At 41.6% G+C, this 27,781-nt stretch overlaps 1 protein-coding gene across 6 annotated transcripts in view; it reads left to right on the forward strand.

The window, feature by feature from the left end:
• hdac9b (histone deacetylase 9b) overlaps nucleotides 1-27,030 on the forward strand; it is a 40,564-nt gene extending 13,534 nt beyond the window's left edge. For 2 of the 6 annotated variants that reach the window (XM_078171798.1, XM_078171799.1), the window contains 10 exons: nucleotides 9,422-9,663; nucleotides 10,030-10,198; nucleotides 12,509-12,632; nucleotides 12,748-12,869; nucleotides 18,417-18,548; nucleotides 18,899-19,014; nucleotides 20,468-20,590; nucleotides 21,871-22,048; nucleotides 22,184-22,398; nucleotides 25,016-27,030. In XM_078171798.1, coding sequence (XP_078027924.1) covers nucleotides 9,493-9,663; nucleotides 10,030-10,198; nucleotides 12,509-12,632; nucleotides 12,748-12,869; nucleotides 18,417-18,548; nucleotides 18,899-19,014; nucleotides 20,468-20,590; nucleotides 21,871-22,048; nucleotides 22,184-22,398; nucleotides 25,016-25,351 — 1,686 coding nt within the window. In that variant the 5' untranslated portion in view covers nucleotides 9,422-9,492 and the 3' untranslated portion in view covers nucleotides 25,352-27,030. The other 4 variants (XM_078171796.1, XM_033641144.2, XM_078171797.1 and 1 more) reach the window with 4 other exon arrangements.
• Nucleotides 27,031-27,781: the final 751 nt, after the last annotated feature.

The following is a 27,781-nucleotide window of genomic DNA, read 5'->3' on the forward strand; positions in this document are numbered from 1 at the left end:
TGACAGATTTGCCACAGTGTTCCATGTTTGTGAAAATCATTCTTCAGCTATTACACAGAGTAAACAAGGATGAAAAACATTTTATTTAGATAATTAATGAGTTTTGACACTACAGAGAAGTGGTGGGGAATGACAACAAATGCACAAGTCCTCTTTTTGTATATGAATAATCAAGTAGCGCAATATCATACATTAGCTTCAGAGTTGTTTTTTGCCTGGGGCAAGCCTGCAAGCTGTGCATTTCCTTCTTGGCTTCTTGGTTGTGCTGTGATAAAAGGACCGAGGGGTTAAATGTTTGTCCAGCTGAAACAACACAGTAAAACTCCTTCTCTGTGTCTCTGTAGCCGAGTCGTCAGAGCTCAGGACCTAAAAATAGCTGTGCTGGCTCCACGCCCCTGGCTGGGGGACAGGTCAAATTATGAAGGAAGATGAAAAATTTAAAGGCACAGGCTGCTTGGCCACAAACCCAGCCCTGCATCAGTGGTCAGATAGAACATTTGACTTGACTTTTATGGGCTGGAGTCAGATTATATTAACTACAGATCTTGGCCAGATTGGGATGTAATATTAATTGAAAAAGTCCTACTACAGAGCTACTTGATGCTCAGAATTTAGTATGAAGGTGTTTGAGATTTATATGTGTACAGTCGTGTGTTCTTTTTGATATTCTTCTGCTGCTTCATACAGCATCAAGATGGTTCTCGACACAGTTTGAGAGGTTTATGTAATTGCGATCATGGTGTTATGGCATCTTACAGTTGGCTTCCTTGGCTAGCTGAAAGCATGCTTCCTGAGTAGCAGTACTGCCCTGGATACACACTGAACCCCACACATACACTTAGCTAATGCAGTGAGGTAACACTCTGAGTCTTAAATGAACGCGGTGTTCATTTGGTGTCTGGCTTGACTTAACACATCTTGTTGTTTTTTTGTCACTCATGCAGATTTTTACCTAAATGCCACTGCATTTCTGTTCGGTTGCTTGTTGAACTATATCACCATATTTTTTGTACTATTTGCCCAAAAATGTCAATACACTATTTTTATGTTTTGTGAATCATATAAAAGACAAGCAGCCCTTTTACAAAACCTTTGACATAACATATGCTGCACAAAGGTGAACTTTACATGTGCCTCTTTCAGTACATCAAGGCAGAAATGGATCAGTCCTCCCATGTACCTGAGAGAACAAAATGAAGACATAAATAGAGTGAGTGAGAGAGACTGGTTCAACAAATCATAAAAGAGAGAGAGAGAGGAATCAAGCCTCCATCTGCAGAGAGGGAGTCAGGAGACATGCCTTCTGGCAGGAGCAGAAGAAGACAGCTGTGTTTGGTGTGGTATTTTTAAACGCATCAATGCTGCTCCAATCCCCGCGCCTCGCCTGACCTATTTTTAGCCAGGGCTGGCCATTGTTCTATTTCTGTCACCTGTGGGCCACGCAGTTGTTGATTCACATGCAAATGAAGCTTGCTCCCTCCCTGGCTTGCATTACTGCCTCAGCGAGGTGCTCAGTGCTCAGTACACGGCTTTCCTAGCAACTCAGCTTTACATTTTTCTCAGTCTCTGCTCAGACACTTTGCTGAAGAGAGAAAAAAGCCACTGAAGAGGAATAGGGAGAGAGGCAGATAAGAAGAAAAAAAAAGCTGGACTTGCCATCCTCTCTGAAAACTGTGTTAGTGTTTGGACCAGATTGAAGCAGACACCGGGAGAGTGGCAGCCCTGCAGAGAGAGTGTGCAGTTTGTGTTATTGCTCTTCAGTGAGAGTGGTTTATCAGAGGAGGAGGCAGAGGAAGGAAGAGAGTTGCCTGTTGTCGTGGTCTCTCCCCTGAGTGGCTGAGGGGTGGCTCTTGGTGACAGGAAACGCAAGGCTTGCAATGAGACCTGAGCGCTGAGTGGAGTATGCTGCAGACGATTTACGAGGGCGAGTCAAGTTTCTCCACAACAGAAGGGCGCGTTGGACACCAGCAGCCCCTCAACCAGAGCAAGATGCACAACGTGAACAACTCAGGTGATCACATAGTCCGGTGTTTCTACTCCTTTTGAGGAATCTCAGTTTTTATCCCTTTTTTTCTCTTCTCTGCCTTTCCTCTATCTCTGAATCTTATCCTACTTCTCCGCTATTTTACATCGTCTGTTCCTCTCTCGCATGCATTCACTCTGTCTCTCTCTCCCTCTGTCACATACTCTCAACTCTTTGCGCTCAGCCGGTCTCTCATTCTGTGTGAAAACAGAACTCAAAGCTTCTCAGCACAGCAACGTGGTAGGATCAGGGACTTCTTCCTGAATCAAGGTATTTGCTCTTGTCATGGTAAAGGCTGCTTTATGATTTGTCTTTCTCAGAAGGATTGTGACCTTAATGTGTGTTAAAAGATATTTTGTGAAGAGTTAAAAAGTGCTGTTTAATTTTATGTATTAAACACACACAGAGTGTTGTAATTCTACTAAAATGAGGAAACGTGTTAACACTATTCCCATGCTCTAGTTGCCTGAAATGAGTCACTGTGAACATGAAAGGGATGTTGTGTTTTGCCAGCTTCCATGTCAGCGTGCACTTTTCAGGGAACAGGAAAAACTGTGACAGAAATACTGAGGGGGACAACTGAAAGGTTTCTCTCAGGATATTTACCACAGACATTGACTGTTCTATTTTTGACCTGAGAATTGAATTGAAGAGGACATGGCTGACATCAGTATGACTAACGTCTATTCACTGTATTGACTCAAGATGAGTCACACCTAATTTGCTTTTGTTTTTTTCAGCATGTAGCTATTGATAAAATGTGAAAATTGTCTCCTGAAATTAGTTCAGAGTTGAAGCATTGTGCTCTGTAAACACATTGTGATGTGGGCTGCTGAGAAGCATGTGTAATGAGAAAGTACAGACTGAGTCATGTGAGTGCTTAATTTACTGACAAACATATGTAGACCTTTGAGTTGTCGCTGCCTTATCTACAATTAGCCAACAGCAAGAGGGGACAACACAATGTTGAGTACTTCAGACTAATAGTTAGATATTTTAATTTGATTCAGTATTTTTTATGTAAAAGATAAGTAAGGAACTCTCAACAAGAAATAAAAAAACAGCCCTAAGTCTGTCTTCAGGCAAGCAAAACGGGTGACTGAAAACCTCCAGAGGCACTGGGCTAAACGTGAGGAGATTTAAAAATAAGACGGGGGGATGACAGGGAGATGACACATTCCATGTCTGTCAATAGAGCAGGTTATTTGACTATCAGGCTACAGGAGCAGGGCTTTCTTCTCCTGCCTCAGCGGCCTGTGAGCCAAACAACAGATATACCGAGCGCCTGAATTCGGGCTCCTTGCTTATTCTGTGGGTCAGCTATTCTTAGGTGAGTTATTTTCAGCTTATGGCATTAGCCTGCTAAGATTAGGCGTCTGTGCGTTATCATTCCATCTCGGCATGCTCCTGATATAACAGTGGTTTGGAACAGATATTTATAGAGAATTCTGTCATTTGCCGGTTTAATTTGTTCTTTCCACTTTATAGTAAATCACTTGACAGTGACTAACATTATCTGTCTAAAAATGCTACTCCAGTACGCCTTTGTGTGAGTTTACTAGATGTCATGTGAATGTGGTTGGTAGAGCACACATTCCCTTTAAAACAGACATGGGGGTGGGCTTATTTTGTGCTCTGTATTAATGTTTTAGGATGTTAATTTATTTGTCATGGTTATTGTTGTTGAAGTGATCTTTGTATGAGCTAAATAGTTTACTTGTGAAATGTTGTATAAAGCAAACCTCTTGACATTTTATGTGATACTCTACTTCTCTGTTGTTAGATTTCAAGTGGAACATGAAAATAAAGGGCGTAATCCCATTTTTATTGTGATCAGTGTCAGTAACATCAATGTTCTGACAAAAACAGTCCTCAGATGGGCTCTCCAACAAGGGAAAACTAATTAGTTTCCCCTGGGTTCAAAATATTATGTAAAATGTCATGCAGTCTCCTTTCAGTAAGGGCCTTTCAGACAATAACAGACAATGCACCTTTCAAGTCCTCTTGTGTGTATCTCATATGCATTCAGGTTGTCTCGTGTTTTTGGTGTGCTCACCTCTGAAGAGGTTGTGCAAAATAACACAAATTAATGAGATTTTCTTTCAGTATTGCTTAACAGCTGCTCATTATAGCAATGAGGTAACATATTATTTGAAAACCATCAGTAATTGTAAGGCAAACAGCTTATTGGACAAAAAGCTCAGCTGAAAGTGTAGTAACTTGTGCATATTTTTTCTTTTTTTCCTAATATGCATGGCATTGAAAAGCACAGTTTATGGCTTTTGTTTTATCAGTAAGGCCAAGGGATGCCTTTCCTCTGGAGTGTTTGCTGTGGCTCAAGGCAATTGACTGATTGATTTATTAGGAATGTTATTGACTGTAGGATCTGGTGCCAATGTTGTCCACTGAGGAGAGGATAATGATTTTAAAAAAGTCTTGATGGAGGGACTTGTTAATTATCACCTACAGTTTCCTGGGTTTTCTCCATGTGTTTGCTTAGATAGATAGATTTAGTGTGTGGTTTGAGTGTTGTTGTTTTGTTAGACAGTTTGGCATGATGGCAGGACAGGCGACTGGACTGCTGGCTCCCCTCAGCGAAAGGCCCGTGTTGGTTCAGCTCAGCCCTCTTTGTTAGCAGATAGCCTGCAAGCCACAGCTCTGGCTCAGCTGCAAGGACGAGCCTGAGTCTTAAAAATAAAGACCTGTTTCTTGCTTTAGACATGCCAGCTGCTCAAAATAACAAGGCACTTAATGAGAGATCCAGCGCCACATTGCAGTCCCAAGCATCAGCTTATTTTTGCCCTCAAACATCTTCTGTATCTCTAGTTCTATTTATACTGTCAGACAGGGAATTTAGATCAGCAACCATCTCTAGTGCTCACTGAATAACATGCAACATACAACATGTTTAAAGTGTAAACAGAAAACAGAGTGTGCCATTATGTATATTGCCAAAACAGTTTTTTCATTTATAACATAAACACTGAATTAAGATGGTCCATGGTCAGTAACATTGAGCCATGTATCCTTATAACACACTTTGTTTCACTGGAAAACAAAAGGAGCAACGGCTCTTTCAGCGCTAATGGTGAGCTACACTTTAAATTGTGGCATTGTTTTGGTTGTTTTACTAGTCTATGTTTTTTTGCCGCAAAGTAGTTATGAGGAAATCTGTGAAAAGCAGGTTACTGAACTGTGACAATCCATAACCATATATATCATAGTATTTATCTGCATTGTTTACACAGTTCATGTGCTGCAAAAAAATTGAGACTGAGACTAAGGACAAGGTAAATCAGCTCATTTGTTTGTCTGATTCTTAACATGTAGGATTCAAGTGATGTTTTTTAACTTCATGTGAATGCAACTATTGCAAAACTGTAATGACAATATTAGCATTAATAGCATGAATTAAATAATGATGGATATTCCTGGATTAACTTTTGCTCTCACAGTACACATGCAACATGTGCATTTTTATTACTGAAAATCCAACTTAACTAAGCCTAAATTCCTGAATAAATATTTATGACTATTAGCATCACTTTTGTACATTTTCTTAAACCTCCACAGGGCCCTAAAACTGTTTATTTGGTTATCAACAATTACCCATCAACACTAAACTCAATGTGTTACAGCAAAATTTAGGTTTTTTCTTTTTGAGGATAAAATCTGAATATTATCAGCCTTATTCGGTGACACCAAAAGGTACCTCTAGGTGTGAACTAACTTGTTAAGATGTAAAAATAGCTGTGCCATTTTCAGTATAAACAGCTCTTTCTCAAGTTAGTTGTCAGTTTAAATGCTCGCGGGGAAAAAAGATTACACTGAAACGTCAAGGTGTTCTTTAAAACTACTAAAGTCCAACATGAGGCCGACTTATTTTGATAATGTTTTACTATAAGTAGCTACGTATTTCAGACTCTTCGCATGTAATAGTAATGTCACTGGTGATGTGTATCTATTCTCTCTCTGGGGTGGGAAGACTGCTAATGTGGCCTGAGGCAAAAAAAAGACAGCCATCCAACATCTCAAATTAAGGCTGTGATTGTCACTCTAACCACCACCAAGGCTAATGAGAGGCAGATCGGTTATAGAAATAAACACTTTGGGGACACTGGTGGTGCGACGCTGCAGTGGGAGTGTGGTCACAGGCCATGAGTCACCCTATCCCCCCTTGGCAGACCCTCCACAGGGAGGAATTTGGGCATGGGGCCGGGTGCTTGTCGCTCCCTTGTGCTAAAAACAAATTTGGGACCTGTCATTCATAAATCTCTTGTTTACCAGTGCCTAGAGACACGTCTGTGCACTTTCTACCAATCAGAATGCACCTCACTTTCACCCGGAAAAAAAAAAAGCATTCATGTCAGGGGTCATGATTGCCAGTGGCACTATAGGACCACTGAACCAGAAGTGGCAGGCCCTTCTTTGCGAGCGATCATTTCAAAAGTGACCCGAAAGTTACATAAATGCAACACTGCGCTTTTATTTTTGCCCGTGTTAAATTGAGCAGGCGGCCTCGCAACTGTGACAGTCTTTCGCACATTGTCTATATTAAGACCCTGCTCAGAAAAGCATTTATATTTAGCCCTAGTTACTGGTGGTTCCGTATTCTCCTCTGCCTAAGGAGTATTTTTGTTATATAGAAGCAGACAATTTCAGTTTCAGACTAGTTTCAGGGTGCATTTGACTTTAATATGTCAACTAGATATGTAGGGCTAATGTATTCTGTGGTTGAGTGAAGTACATAGACAGAGGCATATTTTAACTTTTTCTTTGTCTCAATCAGCATGGAGATTAATGTCAGTCATGAGGAATGTAAGTTGTAAATTATGCATTCGGTGGAGGCTTCAGCAGAGCTCGAACAACGCCTGCCTACCTTAAGGACCTTATTATGTTCCCTCAACATTGTCATCCCATCCAGCATGATTCTTGCTAACACAGTGGACAGACAGCGGACAAGAGTAGAACAGGCACATGCGGCTGTTGTGGTTTCCTCAAGGGCCATTTCATACAGCCTTGATTATCAAAGGCGGCTTAAGCTTTCACACTCCTCTTCCTCCTCCCCCTTCCCATCCTGTTAAACCACTGTCTGAGATTTTCTGATGGAGGCTCAGCTTGATGTACTGATCAAAGTGGAGATCCTTAATGCCAGTCACAGTGAGGGTACAGAATGAAATATGAGATTAATTAGATATCTCAGTGGTGAATTCTCCCAGGCAGCAGGTGTTTTTTGTTGCTATATTTAGGTCCATTAGGCAAAAGTAGCACCAGGGCTGTCTGACTCTCTGAGCCCTTCAATGGTTCACAGGTTCTCATCTGCCCCTGGAACAGTGCCCGAGACAGAAGAGTCCTTTGTCAAGTACTTACAAGCTAAGATTAATATTCCCTGTCAGGAGAGAAGGGTCTGTTCTACAGGTGCCTGTTCTCTGCGCCTGCCGAGCCATTGCCCTCCTCTGTCATTTCATGGAAGCTGTTTTTAGAACACAGAAAGAAAAATTACAGTATGGGAGTCCCCTCTAGCTGTCTTCACTCTTTGAACATGTTTTAAGACAAGTTATCACTGAATCTCTACTGTGTGTGTGTGTGTGTGTCTGTGTGTGTCTGTGTGTGTATGTGTCGGAAGGTTTTTTAATGCTTTCTCTCTGTCTCTCTCTGCTGGGGACTCCTTTCTTATATAAGAGCTGAAAAGCTGATATAATAGTCAACATGTCACATTGCCACTGTAGGCAGGAGATGACATGCAGTGAGACTCGATATCTGCAGGATGGGGAGACATAATTACGTCGCCAGCGTTGCCATGGCAGCGGCAAGTTAGGGTGGTGGATACTAGGGTGTGGGGGTTGTCACAGACCAGGATTGCGCCACTTGCTTTTATGTTTCTATTTATAATCATCACCGCCGCATACACATGGAATGGTGGCAATGAAAAACAGGCTACATGACAAAACAAATGGGCGCCAGTGAGCTTCACAGCATCAGTGAACAGGAGGGCACTGCTTCCTAATTGATGGCTACTGTAGACTGACGCTGCTTCTTTTGGCAGGTTTAAACTCCTTTTTATTGGCATTTCATTGTAGTTTATGAGGATAAATGCATGACAGGACCACCACAAGGTTATTCATGTGAACATATAAATCCTAACGTGTTGGTTTTCTCTCATGCTTCCAAAGAACAGGTGATGTAGTAACATTGCTTGTATTTGTTCCCTCAGATGTGACCCTTGAGAAGATTACAGCAATGAATGCACTCAATAAATCTCCCTCTAGCCACAGGAATTTTAAGTAGCTTTGAATATTTCTCTGGTCTCAAAATGGAAGAGACATTATACAGTCTGGACGATACGTACCCGTCCTTGAATGTCACATCATGATCAGCATAAATAATATGTAATTTTGACATTTTTGTTTAATTACTGATCAAAGATAGGCTTCAGTACACTATTAAATATCTGAAATGGTTCAAAGATGTAATTTTGTGGAAAGAAAAAAACATTTCTTACTGTAGCAAGGAGTCAATTAAATACAGGGTGGATGAAAACAAGCATAAAAACAATAAAGAAAATTATTATACAATCACTAATCATCCTCTATGGAATAGAGAGATGAAGTAGCCCTGTCTCCCATGTTCTTAACTTGCAATCGATTTTCTCTGTGGAACAACCTATATATAGAGCTCGGAGACCAAAGGGATGCCCTCTCACTTTGTATCTGGCAATTACTTATAATGGAGCTAGTTGTCAAAGACAAAGGCAGTTTTTACGGATGCACACTTTGCAGCGTCTGCACTCAAGAGCAGAAATGGAAAGATCACAGGAACATGAATTCATAAACATATGCGGGTTCCATGCACAAAAACATTTTGCCTTAAATCATGTATGTTAACAAGGGATATATCTGCATGATGTTCTGGTAGAGACATGGAGGCCTTCCTTTTATTTATTCATCAAACAGTGGGAAGATAGGGTTTATGTAAATACTTTAAATGACCACTTGAACATTTCGTGCCAACTGTCCATTGAGTCTGTTATACAGCTGCTCCCAGTAGACGCACAGTATGCTGACGGATGTGATCCCATGTTTGTTTATAGAAACTCTTATAATTGCAGGTTTGCGAGGATCACAACAGAGAAAGCTGTGCTCTTCATTTCTGACCCTTCTTTCGCTCCCCTCTCATGCTTTATTTTTTTCATTGTTAAAACACCATGTCTCTTTTTTTAGACTCTTAATTTTCCTGTCCTCTTTCACTCTGAGTATGTTTTACTCTGCAGCAATATACTGCCATATACAGCTACCTCTGGTTGCAGGATTTGAGTTGATACAGTTAAAAGTGCAATAAAGGGACTAACAAATCTCCTTTTTCTCTTTTTTTCTCTCTGCTTTCATCTGTGGCCCGCAGTAGACATTAAGTCAGACGTGCCATTGGCTGTGGAACCCTTATCTCCGTTGGACCTGCGTACAGATCTGAGGATGCTGGGGTCAGGCTCGGACCCGGGACTGTGGGAGAGGCAGCTGCAGCAGGAGCTGCTCCTCATTCAGAAGCAGCAGCAGATCCAGAAGCAGCTACTAATCAGCGAGTTCCAGAAGCAGCATGAGAAGTTGACCCGTCAGCACCAGGCTCAGCTCCAGGAGCACCTCAAGGTCAGCATTGCACCGAACAGTTGCATGGAGGACAGCACAGCAGTGTACACAGTGGCTCAGCATAGCACCACAGTGTACAAAACAGCAGAGCACAACGCAGCATGGCATACTGCAGATCAGTAGAAAACATTATAGCTCAGGACAACATTACAGAGTGCAGAAAAGAAGAAACAACTTAGCACAGCAAGGCAGGGTGTTGAGCAATACATTACAGAACAGCGTGAGTTATGTTTTTACAGACGAGTACAGAATAGTCCATCACAGAAATAGAGAAACTGCAGAAGCTCACATAAGCCATTTTCATTTCAAAAACATATTTGTCAGTGTGCTCTCTTCATGCTAACTTGAGGCCTGCGTGTTTCTCAGCTCCAGCACGAGCTCCAGGCCATGAAACAGCAGCAGGAACTTGCAGAGAAGGAGCGTCGTCTAGAGCAACAGCAGCAGCAGAACCAGCAGGAGAAGGAGCAGGAGAGGCATCGGCGAGAGCAGCATGTTTCCAGCCTGATCCTCAGGGGCAAGGAGCGCTCCCGGGAGAGTAAGAGCTTGACACCGTCATCATCACCATCTCCTTACCATCAGGGGTGGAATTAGTTATTTTGTGGGCCTGAGGCAAAACCGAGCATGGGGCCCCAAATCGTAACCCTCGCATTTCCATTATCATTTTTATGCATTACTTTAGAGTGGGGCCTAAGCGAAATATTAATGTAACAGCTGGATAGCTTTAGCTTTAATAGCTTTACTGCAGCTGAAAACTCCACTTGTATGTTCATATTGGGTCATATACATGTTCTACATCATTATTAATAGGATAACAGCCTTCGATTCATGTGGCAGGACTACAATATAGGTTTACTGTAGCCTTTGTAGGAAAGTTAGCCATAATTAGCCATAAAATGCTATTTTATTTTCATAAACTACATTGGCTTGATATTAAACTGTTTATTCAGATCTCCCTTAGCTGATGCAAAACCAATAGCTGCTCATTGCGGTGGTAATGTGTTTACTGTACCTTAATAAAACACCCACACAATAGTATTTGACAAAGCTAACTGCAAACCACTGAGATAAAAATGTAAGGATTAGTAAGGCTTCTTGCATACCCCTTGCATCTAGTCACGTAGATATTTTTGGTGTTATTGTTTTAATATATCCAGCAGCAGGGCAGTTGAGGTAAAATATTGTGTCATTGCTCTGGGGTGACAGCAGATACAGATATCTCAAAAGCTAATGTGTATAAAACCAGAACTATCTGCGAGTACTGTGAGAAAATGTGTTTTTACTTGTTCGGTGAAGCAGCCCTTTAAGACAATATCCTCTTACTACTAATGGCAGTTTCAGTGGGATCATATTATGCAGTATAGCAGTAAGGTTAAACATTCACGTATAGACTAATGTTCACACTTCATGGGACAATGTGATTGCTCTTCATAAGCAGGGCTGTTCCGATTTCATGTCTTCGGCTATTGTAGACAAGATTTGTCAATATTAGGTCTAAGTGTCCTGGAGGATGTCTGGGCACTGGGCACATTACTAAGCTGAAATGAATTAAGTCATCAGATGAACAGGAATATCCAGCATCAAATATAATGATATAATGATGACATGGTACTTAAGCAGTACGTGCTGCTGCTGATGACATAAGGTTGGCCAGTGACATTTAAGCTTAGAATTAAGGAGAAAATGTCTTTCTATAGCTCGATGAAAATAGCCTCATATATAGCATTTCATTTCTGTTTTTACCTTATAGCTAATAATAGACAGCATTTATGACTTTGTCAGGTCAGGTAATTTGAAACTGTGCCCTGCAACTGTAACCCTCCAAAGGGAAAGAACATCTCTCTGCAGTATCACTTTAGCAGCTTGAAACTAATATAGTGCCTTGAGACCACTAGGGGGAGATCTTCCTACATAAGTGGTGGCTGCTCAGGAAGACAGTGTAAACTCAGTATGAAGAAATAAAGGAGAAAAAAAACTCTGGAATTTATCTACTTCAAGACAGTGTTGAATTCCAGCAGTAAGTAACATGTGATATAGCTGAGGGAGTCTGTTACAGTAGGGTTAAAGCAGTGGAAGTATTCAGTATTCAGACAGAAGTACTAATACCACACTGTGTAAATATTCTAAGACGAGGAAATCCTGCATTCAAAACCTTATTTAAGTAAAAGTATTATTAGCAAAATGTATTTACAGCACTAAAAATACTCATTGTGCCGTAAAATGTGCCCTATCAGTGTTTTACTATTATATACTATGTTTCTGGATTAATGTAACTGCTGCATTAATGTGTGTGCTGCATTGCTGCTTTATGTTTATTTTGTGTTAATTTTAACCCCTTTATATACTATTGGGTAGTTTAATCTACAGCAGTGCATCATATTCTGTAAGATCGTCATACGTTTGTGGCGTCACTCTCCTGTGATAATGGATCTTTGAAAAGTTAGCTAGTAATATGTTAAGAAAAACAGCCCTGTTTTCAGCTTTGTGGCGATACATTTTCCAACTGATCCAAGACAGCTTTGCAGTAGGAGAATTTTTTGACACATAAAGTAACACTTTCTCCTTCAGTTTAACACAAACATTTAAAATCAACACAAGTGGAGATACTGATTCTGCCAGACAAATGTAGTGGGTTAAAAAGTACAGTATTTCCCTCTAAAAATAAAGTATAAATATGAAAATACTACCTTGAATATGAGCTTCAGTTCAGTACTTGAGTAAATGTACTTTGTTGCCCTCCACCACTGGGATAAAGTTTGATATGTAATATTATCTGTGCAATAATATATCATGAGTAAGAGCCCTAGGGTGACCCCAATCCTGTTGGTTCCGTCTTTTGGTCTCACAGGTGCAGTGGCAAGTACCGAGGTCAAGCAGAAACTCCAAGAGTTTCTGTTGAGCAAATCCGCAAAGGACCCCACCAGCAATGGAGTCAATCATTCTTTCATCCACCACCCAAAACTCTGGTACACGTGAGTATTTTCTGTTACTTATAAACACACAACTACTATATTTAAATCGCACAGAAACATAATCCACATCATCGTATCGCCCTCTCATGAGTTTGATCTATTTTTGTCTGATCAGGTCCTCTCACCACACATCACTGGACCAAAGCTCTCCACCTCTGGGCGGCACTTCCCCCACCTGCCAGTACACTCTGCCATCACCCGTAGAGAGCAAGGACGACTTCCCCTTGAGGAAGACAGGTTTGTTAATGCGCACACACACAGCACAGGCTTCAAAATGCAAACACACGTATATACATGCATGCATAAATCTGCATAGACACACAGCTAGTGAAAAAAGATTGCAGTTAAAAATATACATGTACTACGCTGGGTTATAAATACAGTGAGTGTCTTTTTGACCCTTGTCAGTCAAGAGGTCGGTGTACCCATGGACTATTTCCTGAGGTTGCTTATGACCTGCTAATAACATCAGTTATTAGCACCCCCACCCCCCGCCTCATCCCTCCAGGGCTCGAAACTTTCATAAGAGGAGACGCATGCCAGAAAAGTAACTCAAACCTTCCTTATTCCTATCGGATTATTCTAAAGCACACATGCAACAATACAGCTAAATTGTATGTTTTCACTTAAGTTAAAATTTTAATTAGGCTTATTTGTACTGAAATTACCTTGCCATTATTTAAAAGGAACTACATTTGTCCCCATGTTACAATAATAAACACAGTTCCAAGGCCTCTTTGAGCTGTTTAGTGGCAAATGGGAGAATTAAATCGGATTAATTTCTCCTGAGTTATGGGCTTTAAAAGCTATTTTGAAAAGACACAGGTTCCCACCAAAAAGCAGCTCAGGTTTGTTGGTTTAAAGTTCGAGGAATCCTTTGGGGATGGTTGTATAAATAAGAATAATTCCTGCCTCTTGGTTTGCACAAGCACAAGCTTGCCAAGCTAAAAACTTCATAATTCTGCAATGAGGTCACCAAATTACATTATGTTCTCTTCCCTTCTGTGTCTCTTTTAATTACATGGGAAAACAATTATACTTGTTGAGTTATTTAACTGCAGGCCTGTCATGTTGCTTGTATACATAATTTAGAGATCAGGCAAAGGAATTATATCTTGTAAAGTCTCTGCATGGCAAAAATAAATATTAGAAAGGTAAATGAAAGCTTTGAGAGCTTTTATTTATTGTAATCTCTTTTAATCAAAACATCTTCCCAGAACAGAGAAATGCCTCATGTAAATATATATTTGCATCTCTGGGATATGCCCTTAGACCCATATGGTAAGGAGCTGGCTCACAAGTATAATAACTAGCTGAAGACAGTTTTCTAAAATAACAGAGAGACTGTTTATGGTAGCATTGTTTGTCTTTCACTGTGAAGACAAAAAGGCATGTTTAAACAAATAACTGGCCAGATTGAGTTTCAGTCTCAACATTTTCATCTTTTTATTCATGGTTAAATCATCTCCTCGCTGCTGTGCCTGCCTCTCTCGCACTGATAAAACTATTTCTTGCTCTTTGGATTCCTGAATCTATATGTGGTCATTTCCTGCTTAGGCCTTCCTCCCCCACTTCCTGTCTGTCTTTATTAAAGTCCTCTGAGAGCTTGGCACCCGAGGGGGACACACAAAGGTAGTGTTGTTCCCTGAGCCACTGGCTGTCACTGATAGCTGATTGGCAGGTGTTGCCGAGTTAAGACGGGCACAAGCAGGATGAACGTCGACAGGACTGTTTGTTTAAGCAAAGATAGCTCTCTCAAAACAAAGTGGAGATGGCTCCAATGCTCCACGTTTTAGACTCCCGACTGCTTTATTCGGCCAAAGGGCTGAGCGCCATCTTTTTATGGTTGAGGTTCACAATGAGTTTATGATGGCTTGTAGCATGCAGCCTGGTGGTCAATAAGTCTCTTTAAAAACTGAAATAAAATTTAGCTTCAATCCATTTTGAGCACAACATTTAGTACGTACAGGAATAGACATTATAGTAGAACCTCAAAGTCTCCAAAAAATACAAACATAATCTGTAGAGACAACTGTTTCAGCTATGGATCAGTAAGTCCTGTAAATATCCCCTCAAGTAAACACTGTGCTTTGATCTCTACTATTAGGTGTCCCATTAATAGTTATATCATCCTTAAAAACAACAACAGAGCTGTAATGCCCTTGGCTTTATTTCACCCGTTCAAAAACTAGTTTAAAGAACCTCACGTAATTAGCTTGTTTACTTGGTACATATCCTCTTTGTTTCACTTCCAGGGCCTAGAATAGACTGGACAGAGGGCACGCGATAGTCTGTGGCAAGAATAGTTGCAGCTTAGCAGTAAGAAGTGCAACACCCTCTCTGGTCTTGACCCAGTTACCAAATGTGTGCATTCAGCAGGTGCAGGAAAGATTTTCAAAAATAATCCCACAAAGGCAAAACTGTACAGCCCAAAGCATATCAAAGTAAAGTTTGGTGCAGTTACCTGATCTTGTGTATCAGAGGCATTGATGAAGGAATTGAAGTTGCTGATCTGACAACACAGAATATATAAACTCTGAAGGACTGTATCTTAGCTTTGGTTTAAGCGTTTATTTTGTTACAGAAACAGCAAACACTGAGCATTAATTCATCAGTGTCAGCATCACTTTAAACCAGAGTGTCAGGGAAAATGCATAGCAGGCCTCTTTATGTACAGAACACACACCTCAGCTTTCCACACAGCCATCTGTCCAGGTCCACACTCTCATGGACGCAGACACTCAATGTGACAGTGGAGTTAAAATTCAGATTAAGCCGAGATAGCATAACACATTCACTTGCACAGCCACGAGCCCTGCAGCACCACTTTCAAATGTAATAAGGTGATTGATTTATGACTCTGGTATATTGCAGCCATTACTGTATGTTTCCGTTAACTGAGAAGTCGGAGCAGAAGTGACCCAGGTGTTCAGTGTATGTGCTTTGCAGCTGCCATCATTGCCTCCTGTTGCACTGTGCATCAGGGCTTTTTTTTTTCCATGGAGACCAGTGAGAAAGTGTTTGTTCCCGAGGTGCTGTCTGGCGTTCCCGTGGCGACCAATTGGGATGCGTAGCTTGGTGGCAGCAGTGTGTAAAAATAGAAAGCAATCAAGGCAGCAGGGCGTGAAGCAGATTCATATGACTCCCAGCAGCATTTTCTCTCCATTTATCTCTGCTGCCTCCTTTCTTCCTCCCTCGCTCTCTTTCATTCTACCTCACACCCACAGGATTAGAGGTCTGTGCCACGTATTAGGGAAGAGGGTTTTGCTGCTTTTGACAAAAGCCAGAAATAGCAGCATCTGGCCCACTCTCCTAGCTGTGCCCCCATCACCGCTCCCTCTCCTCCTCCTCCTCCCTGCAGTCACAGCCTCACTTCCCCATGTATAGCAGTATGTTGTACATGTCGCAAAAGACCTATTTAATTATTGATCTGAACTAAATAATTGAAACAGGTTGGCTATTGTGTAACAGGTTTACATAACTTCAATACAGCTTTGTGCTCTGGCTTTCTGTCAAAAGACCAGCTTATCTATTCTGCTTGTTTATTTGAGTGTGTAAGGCTAGCTGTGGGATTCCATGTCCAAAGGGTTGATGGGATGTCCATATGAGACGTGTTGACCTAGTGAGTCACTGTCACTGTGACTAGACGGGAGCACGACTCAACAGCCAGGCACAAAAGACTTGCATTCACATAACAGATGCTTTCATTATTAAAGCTTGTTTCCTGCTTGCCTAGATTCAACCTCCACATTATTTCACATCTTTTGATTTATGTAATCTTTCCATAGCTGCATCTGTGCCACACACATCACATTTTTCAGACTGGTTTACTAATTAGTGATATTGTCTTATTTTATGAGAGGTTGGCAGAGCTGTATATGTAACTACCATTAGGCTGCTCTGTTCATTAGTCGGTCCACAAAAATTTCCCCACCCTTTGGCAGCCGCAGTTTTTTCCCCAGGTGGTTGAAATTTGGCATGGAAGTCAAGTGTGTGTGTGTGTGTGTGAAGGTGTGTTTTTGGGTTTCTGCTAATGGCCTAAAGGGGAAGAGGCACTGGGAGCGGCCTGTGACAAAAAGGCGCATAACTTCTAAATGGATTCAGATAATATGAGCAAACTTTATAGAAAGACACACACAGACAGATAGACAGACAGACATATACACTCACACCATTTTGCCATGTACCCTTTCATAAGTAATGAACAGGTTGTCTTAGAAGACATTACTGCACTAGTTACAAGTGTTTGTGAGGTTGTGTGTCTGTGAATGTGTAAAGGTGTGGATGCATGCACGTACATGATTGCAGGTGTTGCAAATCTGCTTATTTGAATACTTAAAATAAAGTGAGGCTGTAAAGCGGTGTTGTCAGTGATAATGTCCTGAAATCTCATTTAGCCACTTGTTAGTAACCACCTCTTTTAAGACACGTAAAAGTTTCAAAACTCACAGGTGGGGTATTTACTGACATATTTTATGTTGTAAGGTAAAAGTCTCATGAGCTTGTGTTAACCACAGACCTTATTTCAGGCATCTAACAAAAAACCCATTCAAAAATACCATTTACTTCAAGACAAGGGAAGTGGGAGTGCAAAAATGCCAACTCATTTCTAGGTTTTAGGACTAATTTCCTGCACCACTCTATTACATTCTCAGTTCACAAATTTTATCATAAAGTAAAGGGATTATAAAGACATGTAACCTCAGTATTTCATAAGTTCCTGGTTATGCCCCTTTGTAGTATTTAAACTTTTCTGTAAGTTGTTTAGAAGTAAAGGCAAAGGCAAAAAAACGTGGGTCAAATAAGACTTGGTTGTGCAATGACTACACTTCCCCCCTATGTTCAACTTTTCAGTTCAATGTCATCAGCTTTGTTTCAGTATGTCACGGATGACAGTCATCAGTGGTGTGTAACAGTATTAGCGTGGAATAAGGCGTTCCTGGAAAAGAGCATCTATGCTCAGTGAAAATACCGTGGTTGGAGAGAGGTTTAAAAATGATTTAATAATATAAAGTGAATCAAAATGCCAATTTTTGACAAATGTTTTTAAATCCATCATTATTACCAGCTGAAAAGTTTGAAAGCAATATGTCTGTTGTGAAGAATATTACATCAGCAATTCTGTCAGCACTGATGGACTGGATTTGTAAATCTGGATCAGTTCAGGCCAAGCTGTGTGTGTGAGAGAGTGTGTGTGTGTGTGTGTGTGTGTGTGTGTGTGTGTGTGTGTGTGACATTGGAGTGTGTTCAGACTGTGTATTTGGGTATCTCTGTTTTGCATTAGTAGGAGGGGGCGTGGGGAGAGCCTGAAACATCTGCCATGTTTTTGTGTTAGTTTAACTGTTGCTACTGTATCAGACTGTGGTCACCAGGGCGGCAGGTAGCGGACTATTTCACTTTGAGCCTGTGTGTTGCTCAACCTAATTTAGTCCAGATGAGGTGGAAATGGGCCCAATCCTGACTCATTTAATTTATCTGAAACCTGCTCTGAATTTCTCTGAAACCGAAATTGTTAAATGTCCAAGCGTGACAACATTGCTTATTTTTTAACTGATTTATAGTCTCTTTATTTCTCCTTAAGTTTCCTCTTATTTTACAGTGTTACTATTTTCTTTGATAATGTTCATTTCACTCAGGCAGTATCAAAGCACACTGTTTGACTCTGTAAAAACAGCACACTCACATGACTATATAATCTATCTCCATTTGGTGGGGCTTCTTTATCGTCCAAAAAATGTGAATTGAGACTAACAGGAAAAAAAATGTCTGTTTCTTCATTTTTAGCCTCTGAGCCCAACCTGAAGGTACGATCCAGACTGAAGCAGAAGGTAGCGGAAAGGAGGAGCAGCCCGATGCTAAAGAGAAGAGATGGAAACATCATGACTCCTTACAAGAAGAGGGCTCTGGAACTAATGGGTATGTAATGTTTCTGGCTATGTGTTGACATTTTTTTTCTTGTTACAACATGTGCTGAAAATTGTCTACAACTTATTATCTAGTGCTTTAAATGTTGTGCAAGAACAATACAAGCCTGTATCATAGTTGTAGTTGTTACAGAGCTGCATAATAATCAGTCATTTTGCAATGCAGTAGCATATTATGGTCATTGCACTTTCATGAAAGAAAGACCATTGTAATCAGGCAGCCATGACCGTACACATTAAACTGTTGTGAGGCTGCAGCTGTTGTGCCAAGCCTCTGTGTATGTGTGTTGTGTGTAGAGTGTGAGCATGCATACTGTGTCTAAACTTCTTGATGTTTTGTAGACTCTACGCCCACTAACAGTGCCCCCGGCTCCGGCCCCAGCTCTCCCATAGGGGCCTCCAGTGCCTTGGGGGCTGAAAATGGGCCCTCCTCTCTGCCTACTACCACAAAAACTGAGGTATGTCTATAAATCATCAACACTGCTTTTGATTTGCCAAAAAATGAAGCAAAAGTCATATGGCTGTTGTTATTCTGCATGCAAATCATTTGAATATCAAAACTATACTTTGATGTCAGGGCACTAAATGCCTGTCTGCCCTTCTGCTTGCAGCTATAAAAACAGCCAGTTGTCCTCTGTCTGTTACACTCCAGTGAAAATGGCTCCCCACACTGACATTAAAGAGGCACAGCTTGACCCACATGTCTGATTACCTCCAGTTTGCTTATGTAAAGATGACACATTATGTAGTGCAAAAACAACAGTAGAAATTAATGCTGCACATTAAAGCTGCACATTTTGCTATCCAACATTTTTCTTCCAGATGTGCTGTACAATCAGTTTTATGTTTTGAAAAAAAAAAAAACATCTTTAGTTTGGCTGTAAGGTTGCTGTTGGCTTGTCATTGTATTTCTGTCATTGGCTTGGCGGCATGCCTCCTCTGAGTTTTTCAGAGGCGTTTTGCAATGGATTCATGGCTGAGTTACTGACCAGAGCTCCCCTTGGACTGAGCTTACAAAGCAGACCATTATAGAGGGTGGCAGATATGACACATCTCTGAACAATCTTAACAGAACAGCTGTGTTTTCCTTAACCGTCGATGTTTACTCTCCCAGGGATGTCCAGCGACACAGAGAAGGGGGAGACGCCCTGACACCAGGCTGAAGGTTGGCGCTTAGGGAGGCAGACAAACTGTGGAGTTTAATTGATATCCCAGGCACTGGTAGCCAAAGACACCCACATTCTAACAACATAAACACACAGGATTGCTATTGTATCAGCCCGAGCTGAGGCTCTCATGAAAGTCATTGGTGGACTGTGGGGCTGCCCGTAGACCTCATGCCTGTTGCAAAAGCAAGGCATGTTTGTGCACCGTTACATTAGGTATCCTTTTTCAGAGGGAACGGGTCCCTCGGGTCAAATATGGGCCGGATATCCACATACAGGTCACTGAGTACTGGTAGGGGTTGGAAGGATAAACATGGCTGTTCCAAAACCACATGCTGGCCTGCTTCTCTGCTGGGTACAGGAAGTATGCCCCAGTGCTGATGTTCTCTGAGAGAGTAGCCTGAGGGTGGGGACCGGGGAGTAAGAACAGGCAGCAGGCCGACTGGGGACTGAAGAACTGAGGGTGGAGCGGTAGATTTAGAGGTGCAGTGTTTTATAATAGCGTATCATCCTCACTGGTGCCATTCTGTGACGCTCCAGGAAACTGTTGCTGCACGCCACTCCTTTATATCATGAAAACTCATACCTTTCCCTTTGCAGCAGGGCGGGCTGTTGTTCGTCATAGTGCATTAACATTTATGCCACTGCTCATGTTGTCTTTTGAAATTGTCCATAGTGGATTTTTAAATCTGTCGCCTCCTCCTAAATCTCTCTGTCTTTGCTCTGTCCTTTGTGTTTGATGCAGAGATGGCCTTCCCAGCCCAGATTGTTCCGACCTGAGGGCTCTGTGTCGATGCTGAGCTTATACACATCTCCCTCCTTACCCAACATCTCCTTGGGGCTTTCCACTGCATCCTCGCCCATTAGTGTAAGTACAAATTTTTCAGATATTCTTAGATAACGTGTGTTTTGATTTGATTTGATTTGACATGATTTAAAATCTTCCTTAATACACCAGTTTAGTGGTTCACGAGTGGCAAGTTTTTCTGCTAAGTCTATGAGTTGAAAAACCTGCCATCAGTGGCTGTCTGGGTTCTCTGTACGACCACAGGTCACTGACCTGTGGCCCCAAATGGTTTTATCGCCCTTAGATAAATATTGTTCTGCAGTGTCTTGTGTCAGGCATGCTCTTATCTTCCTCTATTACCTCATTTATCACAGCTTTTTAAAAGGCCAAGTCCACTCAAGTGCAACTCCTGATAACACAGCACATGATATATCATCTTTTAGCTCTCAGGCACATTCCACAGCGGCCTGTTCATCAGCTGCAGGGACTTCTAACCATTGATGGTCTCTGATTTCATCATTGCCTCATTTGTAGCTACAAGAATCATTTTCATTCACAAAAAAAACAGTTGATACTATTGAATTTGGCTTGTCAAAATGAACCCGTTTGATCTAACCAAAATGAAAAGAGTCTTTGTCTGTCTGTCTGTCTGTATGTCTCTCCTTTGATTTCTCGACAACCGTTCATCCTATCAACTTTACACTTGGCGGGTGTATTGCTGAGGACCCAAGGAAGTGCGGTGTGGCATGTGAGCTCTTGTGATCAGACATATTTACGAGAAGTGTGTTACTACTGTCAGAAGTACACACTGTGTAGTGTATTGAGAGGGGAGCCCTATTTATCGGTATAACGCCAAACTGCATGCTGGGTACAGCTCGCTCTCTGTTGTTTGCTACAGCTCACTTCCTGTTGCTTGCCACACTGCATTCAAGAACAGAAGAAGAAACAGAGACTGTAGCAAACTCAAACATTTCAAGCATGAGCCTTGTAGCTTTTGTTCCCAGAAATATCCTGGCTTTTACTTTACCGAGGCCCTAAAATGTTTGTGTGAGCTTTTACATTCAAACGATGATGTACTCTTGTGTTGTTAAGGGAAGCAACTATGTCATGGCAGGTGTGTTGCTCAGGACTCAAGGAAGTGCAGTGTCAAATGTTAGATTGTTTAGATGAGCGGTTCTCGAGAAAGTTGCAAGCAGCAATACCAGAGGCCAAGCAATTAGCCTGTTCTGAACAGGCACAGTTTCAACAGGCACTGTACGGGTGTCCCACAAGTCATTATAAGTGACTACCAATACCAGTACTACCACATGTGTAGTGTGAATTAATGACCATTACTTTGTCGTCTTGGTTTCTTCTCTCAGGCTGCCATTGGGTTGAAGGACAGATCGACAGAAATCAAGCATGGGCTGCCCGGTCACCTGCTGGGCCCCGTGCCCCTTCAGACAGGCCTTGAGTCTAAAGTGAGCCCCAGTCACCAGGCCCTCCTCCAACACCTCCTCCAGAAGGAGCAGATGAGGCAGCAGAAGATGCTTTCCTCTGGTGAGACTGCATCACAGGATGTTAAACATTACATTAGGTTGCCATTCATCATGCTACATATTGCTGTACTTTAAATTAAAGTCCAATTTGACTTGAAAAGAAACTTAATACTAGTTTCGATTTTTTTCTGTCAAGGCCAAGGCACCATTTCCTCCCACCCTCAGTCCCCTCTGGCCATGAAGGATCGCCCCTCCAGCAGTCGGCCTAAACTACCAAAACACCGGCCCTTGAACCGGACCCAGTCTGCACCACTGCCTCAGAACACACTGGCCCAGCTTGTCATCCAGCAGCAACACCAGCACTTCCTGGAGAAACAGAAACAGTACCAGCAGCAGATCCATATAAATAAGGTATTGTGCTACTCATCAATATTCAAATCACAGGGGATGATTTTGACTTTCAGATTGCTTTTCGCAGCATTCCCCATTTCTCTTTAGGTCTCGTGAGGTCTTACTTTACTGCAGGGAGTCTGATTTAATCATTTTAAGCACACAAATGCTGATCTATTTTTAGTATTTTGTAGAAGCATTTGTGGTAGCTCAGGTTTACAGACTCGAGCTGTTGTCTGTTCTTCCCTGGAATCCTGGTGTTATTTCTGCGAAGCAAAGAACTTCTGCCTGACTTCAAATGGGGAAGAAATGCTTCCCCTGCACTAATTCTGTTATTATAGCTTAAGGCATCAGTGTTGTTCACATGCTAACTCTGTGAAATTCAATTCAGCTAAGTTCAAATGAAGGAAAAGTGCCCAGAATACATTTTGTTCCTCTGTGGCAATATTTGTGTTTCTGTTAGCTGGCCGAGGTGACCTCGCTATACACAGAGTGTAATTATTCTGGTGAGGGACGTGTGTGAGGTGGCAGACACTGTGAAAGGCAGCATTGTGTGAGCTCACATACTGATGTGTCCCAATGCTGGGCCCTGAAAGAGCCATGGGAACTATAGAGCAACTCTTACCTAGAAGTAATAAAAAGCACAAAGCACCACAAGCACTTATTGAGTTGTACAGGTCAGATGTACAGCTTTAACTGCTGCAGTTTCTGTTTGAATTCCTCTGTAACACTAAAAATAGCCAACACGTGTCAGTGCCAGGCAGCTGAAATTAGTTTTAATATCAGCTGTAATTATTGAAAAGTACCCTGTGAAGTTGATTTGATTTGAAAAGAGCTTTGGAATAATTGCGACATCTTGTCTAGAAACACGTGAACAGGCCCTGCTCTGATCACTCAGGCCAATGAGATCGCAAGTAAAGCCTCTTTAAGTGGAGGTTATAAATGGCCACTAATCAGGGATGAGCCCTCAGTGTTTATTGAGAGGGATCTCCGAAACATTGCCCTAATTAATTTCCTAGCAGAGGCTTGTCTACGGTTGTTTTTAAACGTCCTTCAGTGCCTGCAACAGTAGGGGGCACTGATGGAAATTTACAAGAGCTTAGGGATTTTAGGAAGCGGCATGAGCAGTGTTTACGAATGCCAAGCTAAGAAGGCTAATTCTTATGGCTGAAAGGGTATTTTTATAAGGCCTACATTCTGTAGACAGTAATGTTGTTGGTTATCAGCTGGGGTAGGCGCTTCTCACTCCTGCTCTTGGAGCCCTCTTGTGGCAGACTTATTAAATCATGACACCATTACAGTAATTCTAAACTGAGCAGAGCTGCCAGACACAGAAACATCCCTCTGCACAGAGTTACTTTGTCAACAGACATGCCTCTGCTTCTGGTAACGAATATTTAAGAACAAATTTTGCATTATTTCGCTCTGGAAAATCTAGTTTTACAGCTATTTAACTTGTTTTAATGAATGCAGAAATGTCCCTTCAACATTTTGATGTCTCTGCTACTTAGCTACAGGTGCACCTGTCAATCAAAAGAATTAATACTCTGATTGATTAAAAGATCTTTGATGTAAGTAAGATGAAACACACATAAATTTGGATGATGACAGGCTTTTAAACTGCTGCCTTTACAGTGTCATATGCTCTCTTCATAGCCTCCTCAGCAAGCCTAAACAATAACATGCTCTCTTCACCTTGTACCTCGGTGCCACTGTTAGCCTCAATTTACCGGAGAAAACATGATTTACTGTAGGCAGGACTTTGTACATTCTGAACTGGTCTTTATAAAATAAAGCAAGTGAGTGACACTGATCCACTTACCTGGGGCAGCCACTATTATTGAAAAGTGTTAACTCACATAAAAACCTGGAACAATGGCTATTCTGTTTCCAGTTCTAAACCTCCTAAAATATAATTTGCTAAAGCCACTAACCATAAACTTTGTCAGTTTGACAGTTGCCTTTTTAAATGATTAAAGCTTCAGTAGCTTTATTACATGTGGGTACAGCTGGTTGTTAACAGTTGTCAGTACAAATACTCATGGCTGTCAAATAAGAGTTTAGAAGTTAATGTGGATATGACACATTTGTGGGTTATATATATGGTAACGGAGAGTGTTACGAGTTTGATGTAGTGATTTCATTAGATATTTGGCATGTGAGGATATGTCTCATTAAGTGTTTTTGTTTGTTTTTTGACATCCAAATAGATTGAAAATAGCAAAGTATTATTAAATGGCAATGAAGAGGCAGCTGAAGACTGTGCCTTTGTTTTAAAATGTCTTAAACAAATCCTACTGCTATTCTTTGGACCCATTTGCATGTTTAATATTGTTTATGATAATTATTAAGTCAATTCGGGGGTGCCTGGTGGCCTAGTGGGTAGAGCAGGTGTCCCATATATGAAATAGTGTCCTTCCTGCAGCAGCTGTGGGTTCAATTCCAGCTTGTCAAAGATAGAATTTAGTGTAACTCGATAGTTAGAGTCAAAATAAACCTTGAAGGAGAAATTACAAGAATGTTGGTATGAAATATAAAAAAAGAATTTTCTTTCTGCTTTGCTCTGATAATAAGTTGATATTTAAAGATCATTGGCTGCAGGATGTCATCATTAATGTGGAGCCGCTGTGTTTTGCAGCTGCTATCCAAGTCCATTGAGCAGTTACGTCAGCCCAATGCACACCTGCAGGAGTCGGAGGAAGAGCAGGAGGAGCAGCAGCACAGAGAGCTAACAGAGAGCATGCAGGAGGACAGGCTGCCCCCTGGAGGAGTCATCCGGAAGCACACGCTGAGCAGCAGCAGCAGCAGTGGCTCAAGTGGCGAGCTCCCCGACGCTCACTACGGGGTCATCAAGGTCAAGGAGGAGCCGGTTGACAGTGAGGATGAGGGTCTGACCAATCAGGGCTTAGAGGCAGAGCAGAGCACCTATCTTCACCAGGTCAAAGGACGGCTGGTGATAAGGGCCATGATCTGAGAAGGGAAGAGGATGAGATCACACACTCGCAACATTCGCAGATAAACAAGTCTCCACAAACATCTACACCTCTTCAGTTTACACACACACACACACACACACACACACACACATACACAGCAGCCATTGCACAGTAGGCCAGCTCTCCCTGTCACGACATATGACCCCTTTTCACTCAGCTGCAGCCCACACTCTAAGACTCTCTGTTTGTGATCTTTGTGTAGTGATTTCTGTAAAATATGTACGTTTCACTTTTGTGTATATAATAAGAAGACAATTTAGACCGTTCTTTTTAAGAGCTGCTTTGGTCGTCTAGACTCCTCTCAACTGACAAAAAGTTGTATGTACATATACTTTGGATTTAGCATCAAAGATGATTTCTAGAGGGGACGGTTGAACAGGTGTACAGCTTTGAAGAGCCAACTTATGTCCCCATTGTGTACATTTTTGCCATTAAATATTTGAAAGCTCTTCACTTTAACTTTGAGAGTTATAAAGTTTGTTAAAGAATTTAAAACACTACATACTCCACTGTTCTCAGAAATCTGTGATGATGTTCCACGTTAAGTGGTCTCAAAACTGAAATAATAATGAACATCTGTCTTAGAGAGAATGTATACTTAAATCCGAACCGGGGGCGCTCCCTTAAGGCGGACTTTTTGCGCTAGGAGTGATATTGCCATTGGAATATGGTCCGCTGCTCATATTGCAATTTGAAGGATAAAGCACTAAATCCCTGCTTGGGTGTGCAGGCATCTCCCATCACACCCCGAAGTCTCCATGTCTCTCTTTCAGAGCGGTCCCAGAGCCAGGGCCCTGTGTTAAGCCGAGCTCTCCTCCCTCTCTCCCTCTGGGTCCAAATCAAAGCTCGGCGGGTTCCTGCCCAGCTTTCAGCAGAGGAGTCAGACAGAGAGAAAGAGAGAGAGGGCCGGGCAGGAAATGCCTTCTAGAAGCCAGGAGTTGGAGTGATTCATGTGTGCAGGAATGTTGAGAGAGGAGGACCTAGGGTTGGAGGAGTCCAAGGGGCCAGGCTTGAGAATTGATTTACTGTCAAGGCGAATTACAAAGTGAGTGGGGATATGGTTAAGGGAGTCCCTTTTAAAGGGAATCGCTTCCTTCGTATTCCCTCATGGCATGCTTACCTCAACAAGCAGGTTTGATGTTACTTCAATAAAAAAAACCCGGACGGGACCTTGCTTCTTCTTTTTTCTTTCTTCGAGCCTGTTTTCCCCTCAAAGTGCCCATTGCAACATGTATAGTCTGTCTTAAAGTGATCAATCAAATGTATTGCATAGCCGTAAACCTTCCTGTTTCATTTGTACCGTCGACTAAATGTAAAAAAACAAAAAGCAAAAAAAAAAAAAAAAAAAAAAACGCTAGTATGAGGTTCTGTGTTTGGATCCATGTGAAAATCAAAACTGTCTGTCTTATACTGTACATTCAGATTGTCCGGTTTTAATGTTTTTAGTGTAAGTAAACACAATCAGAACAATGTGAGTCTTGTTGTCTTGCTCCTTTGATTTGTTTGTAACGAGAACCCCTTTGCTGCCAGTGGGGGGGGGGGGGGGGGGGGGGGGTTGGGGAGTCCTGTGGTCTGTTCATAGCAGTTTGCATTTCTTCTCTTTCTTGCCTTGTGTGATAAACCTTTCTTTTTTAAAATAAAGTTCATTTACCTCTGACGTTCTGCTGCAAATTATTTTTTCATGTGTCCGTCGCATTAAGGGGTCGTATGGAAAGAAAGCAAAAACACATTACTCCATTAAGTCTTTTAGGAAACTTTCAAACTTTCTGTTTTGCATCTTAATTCACATTTATATTCCTAATAATTTTAATATCATCTCAAATGGACTGCCTAAATCATTAGGCCGGGTTGCTTTTCCCACACTATAACCCAACTCTTTATTTTCAGGGGATCTTTGTAACCCTTTAAAGGGAGCTCAAAAGGCTTTCAAAACATGTCTTTGATGTTAGCAAGCAAGGCTCCTTGTGGCAGTATTAGAGCAGTCAAGATAAGGTGAGCTGCAAGAGGGTGATATATTACTTGCGCAGATTCTTTCAAACCAAGCTTAAGCAATTTCACAGCAAGCTTAGTTCATGGGACTGGCCTGATATGCTATACACGCAATGATGAGACTGGAAAAGTTCACTCATAGTCTAATGTTGCTCTCTGCAGAGCTGAGAACATCTTTCAAATGACTGCCTGCTCTTTGCTTCACTTTGTACATAATGGCTCATGCCAGACCTTTAATCGGGTGTTATATAAAACAATGCATTTTATACAAACTTATAAAACTTTTATGAGAGCTCCTAAAGTATTTTCACAAAGGTATAGAGTTACATCACATTAGGAAGTATTTGAGTTGAATGAGACACTGACTCTTTCTTAAGTATATTCCATCTGTCTTGGGCTTCAGGCCCTTGTGATTTTAA

The sequence above is a fragment of the Epinephelus lanceolatus genome, chromosome 10 (genome assembly GCF_041903045.1).
Source record: "Epinephelus lanceolatus isolate andai-2023 chromosome 10, ASM4190304v1, whole genome shotgun sequence".
Taxonomy (NCBI): domain Eukaryota; kingdom Metazoa; phylum Chordata; class Actinopteri; order Perciformes; family Serranidae; genus Epinephelus; species Epinephelus lanceolatus.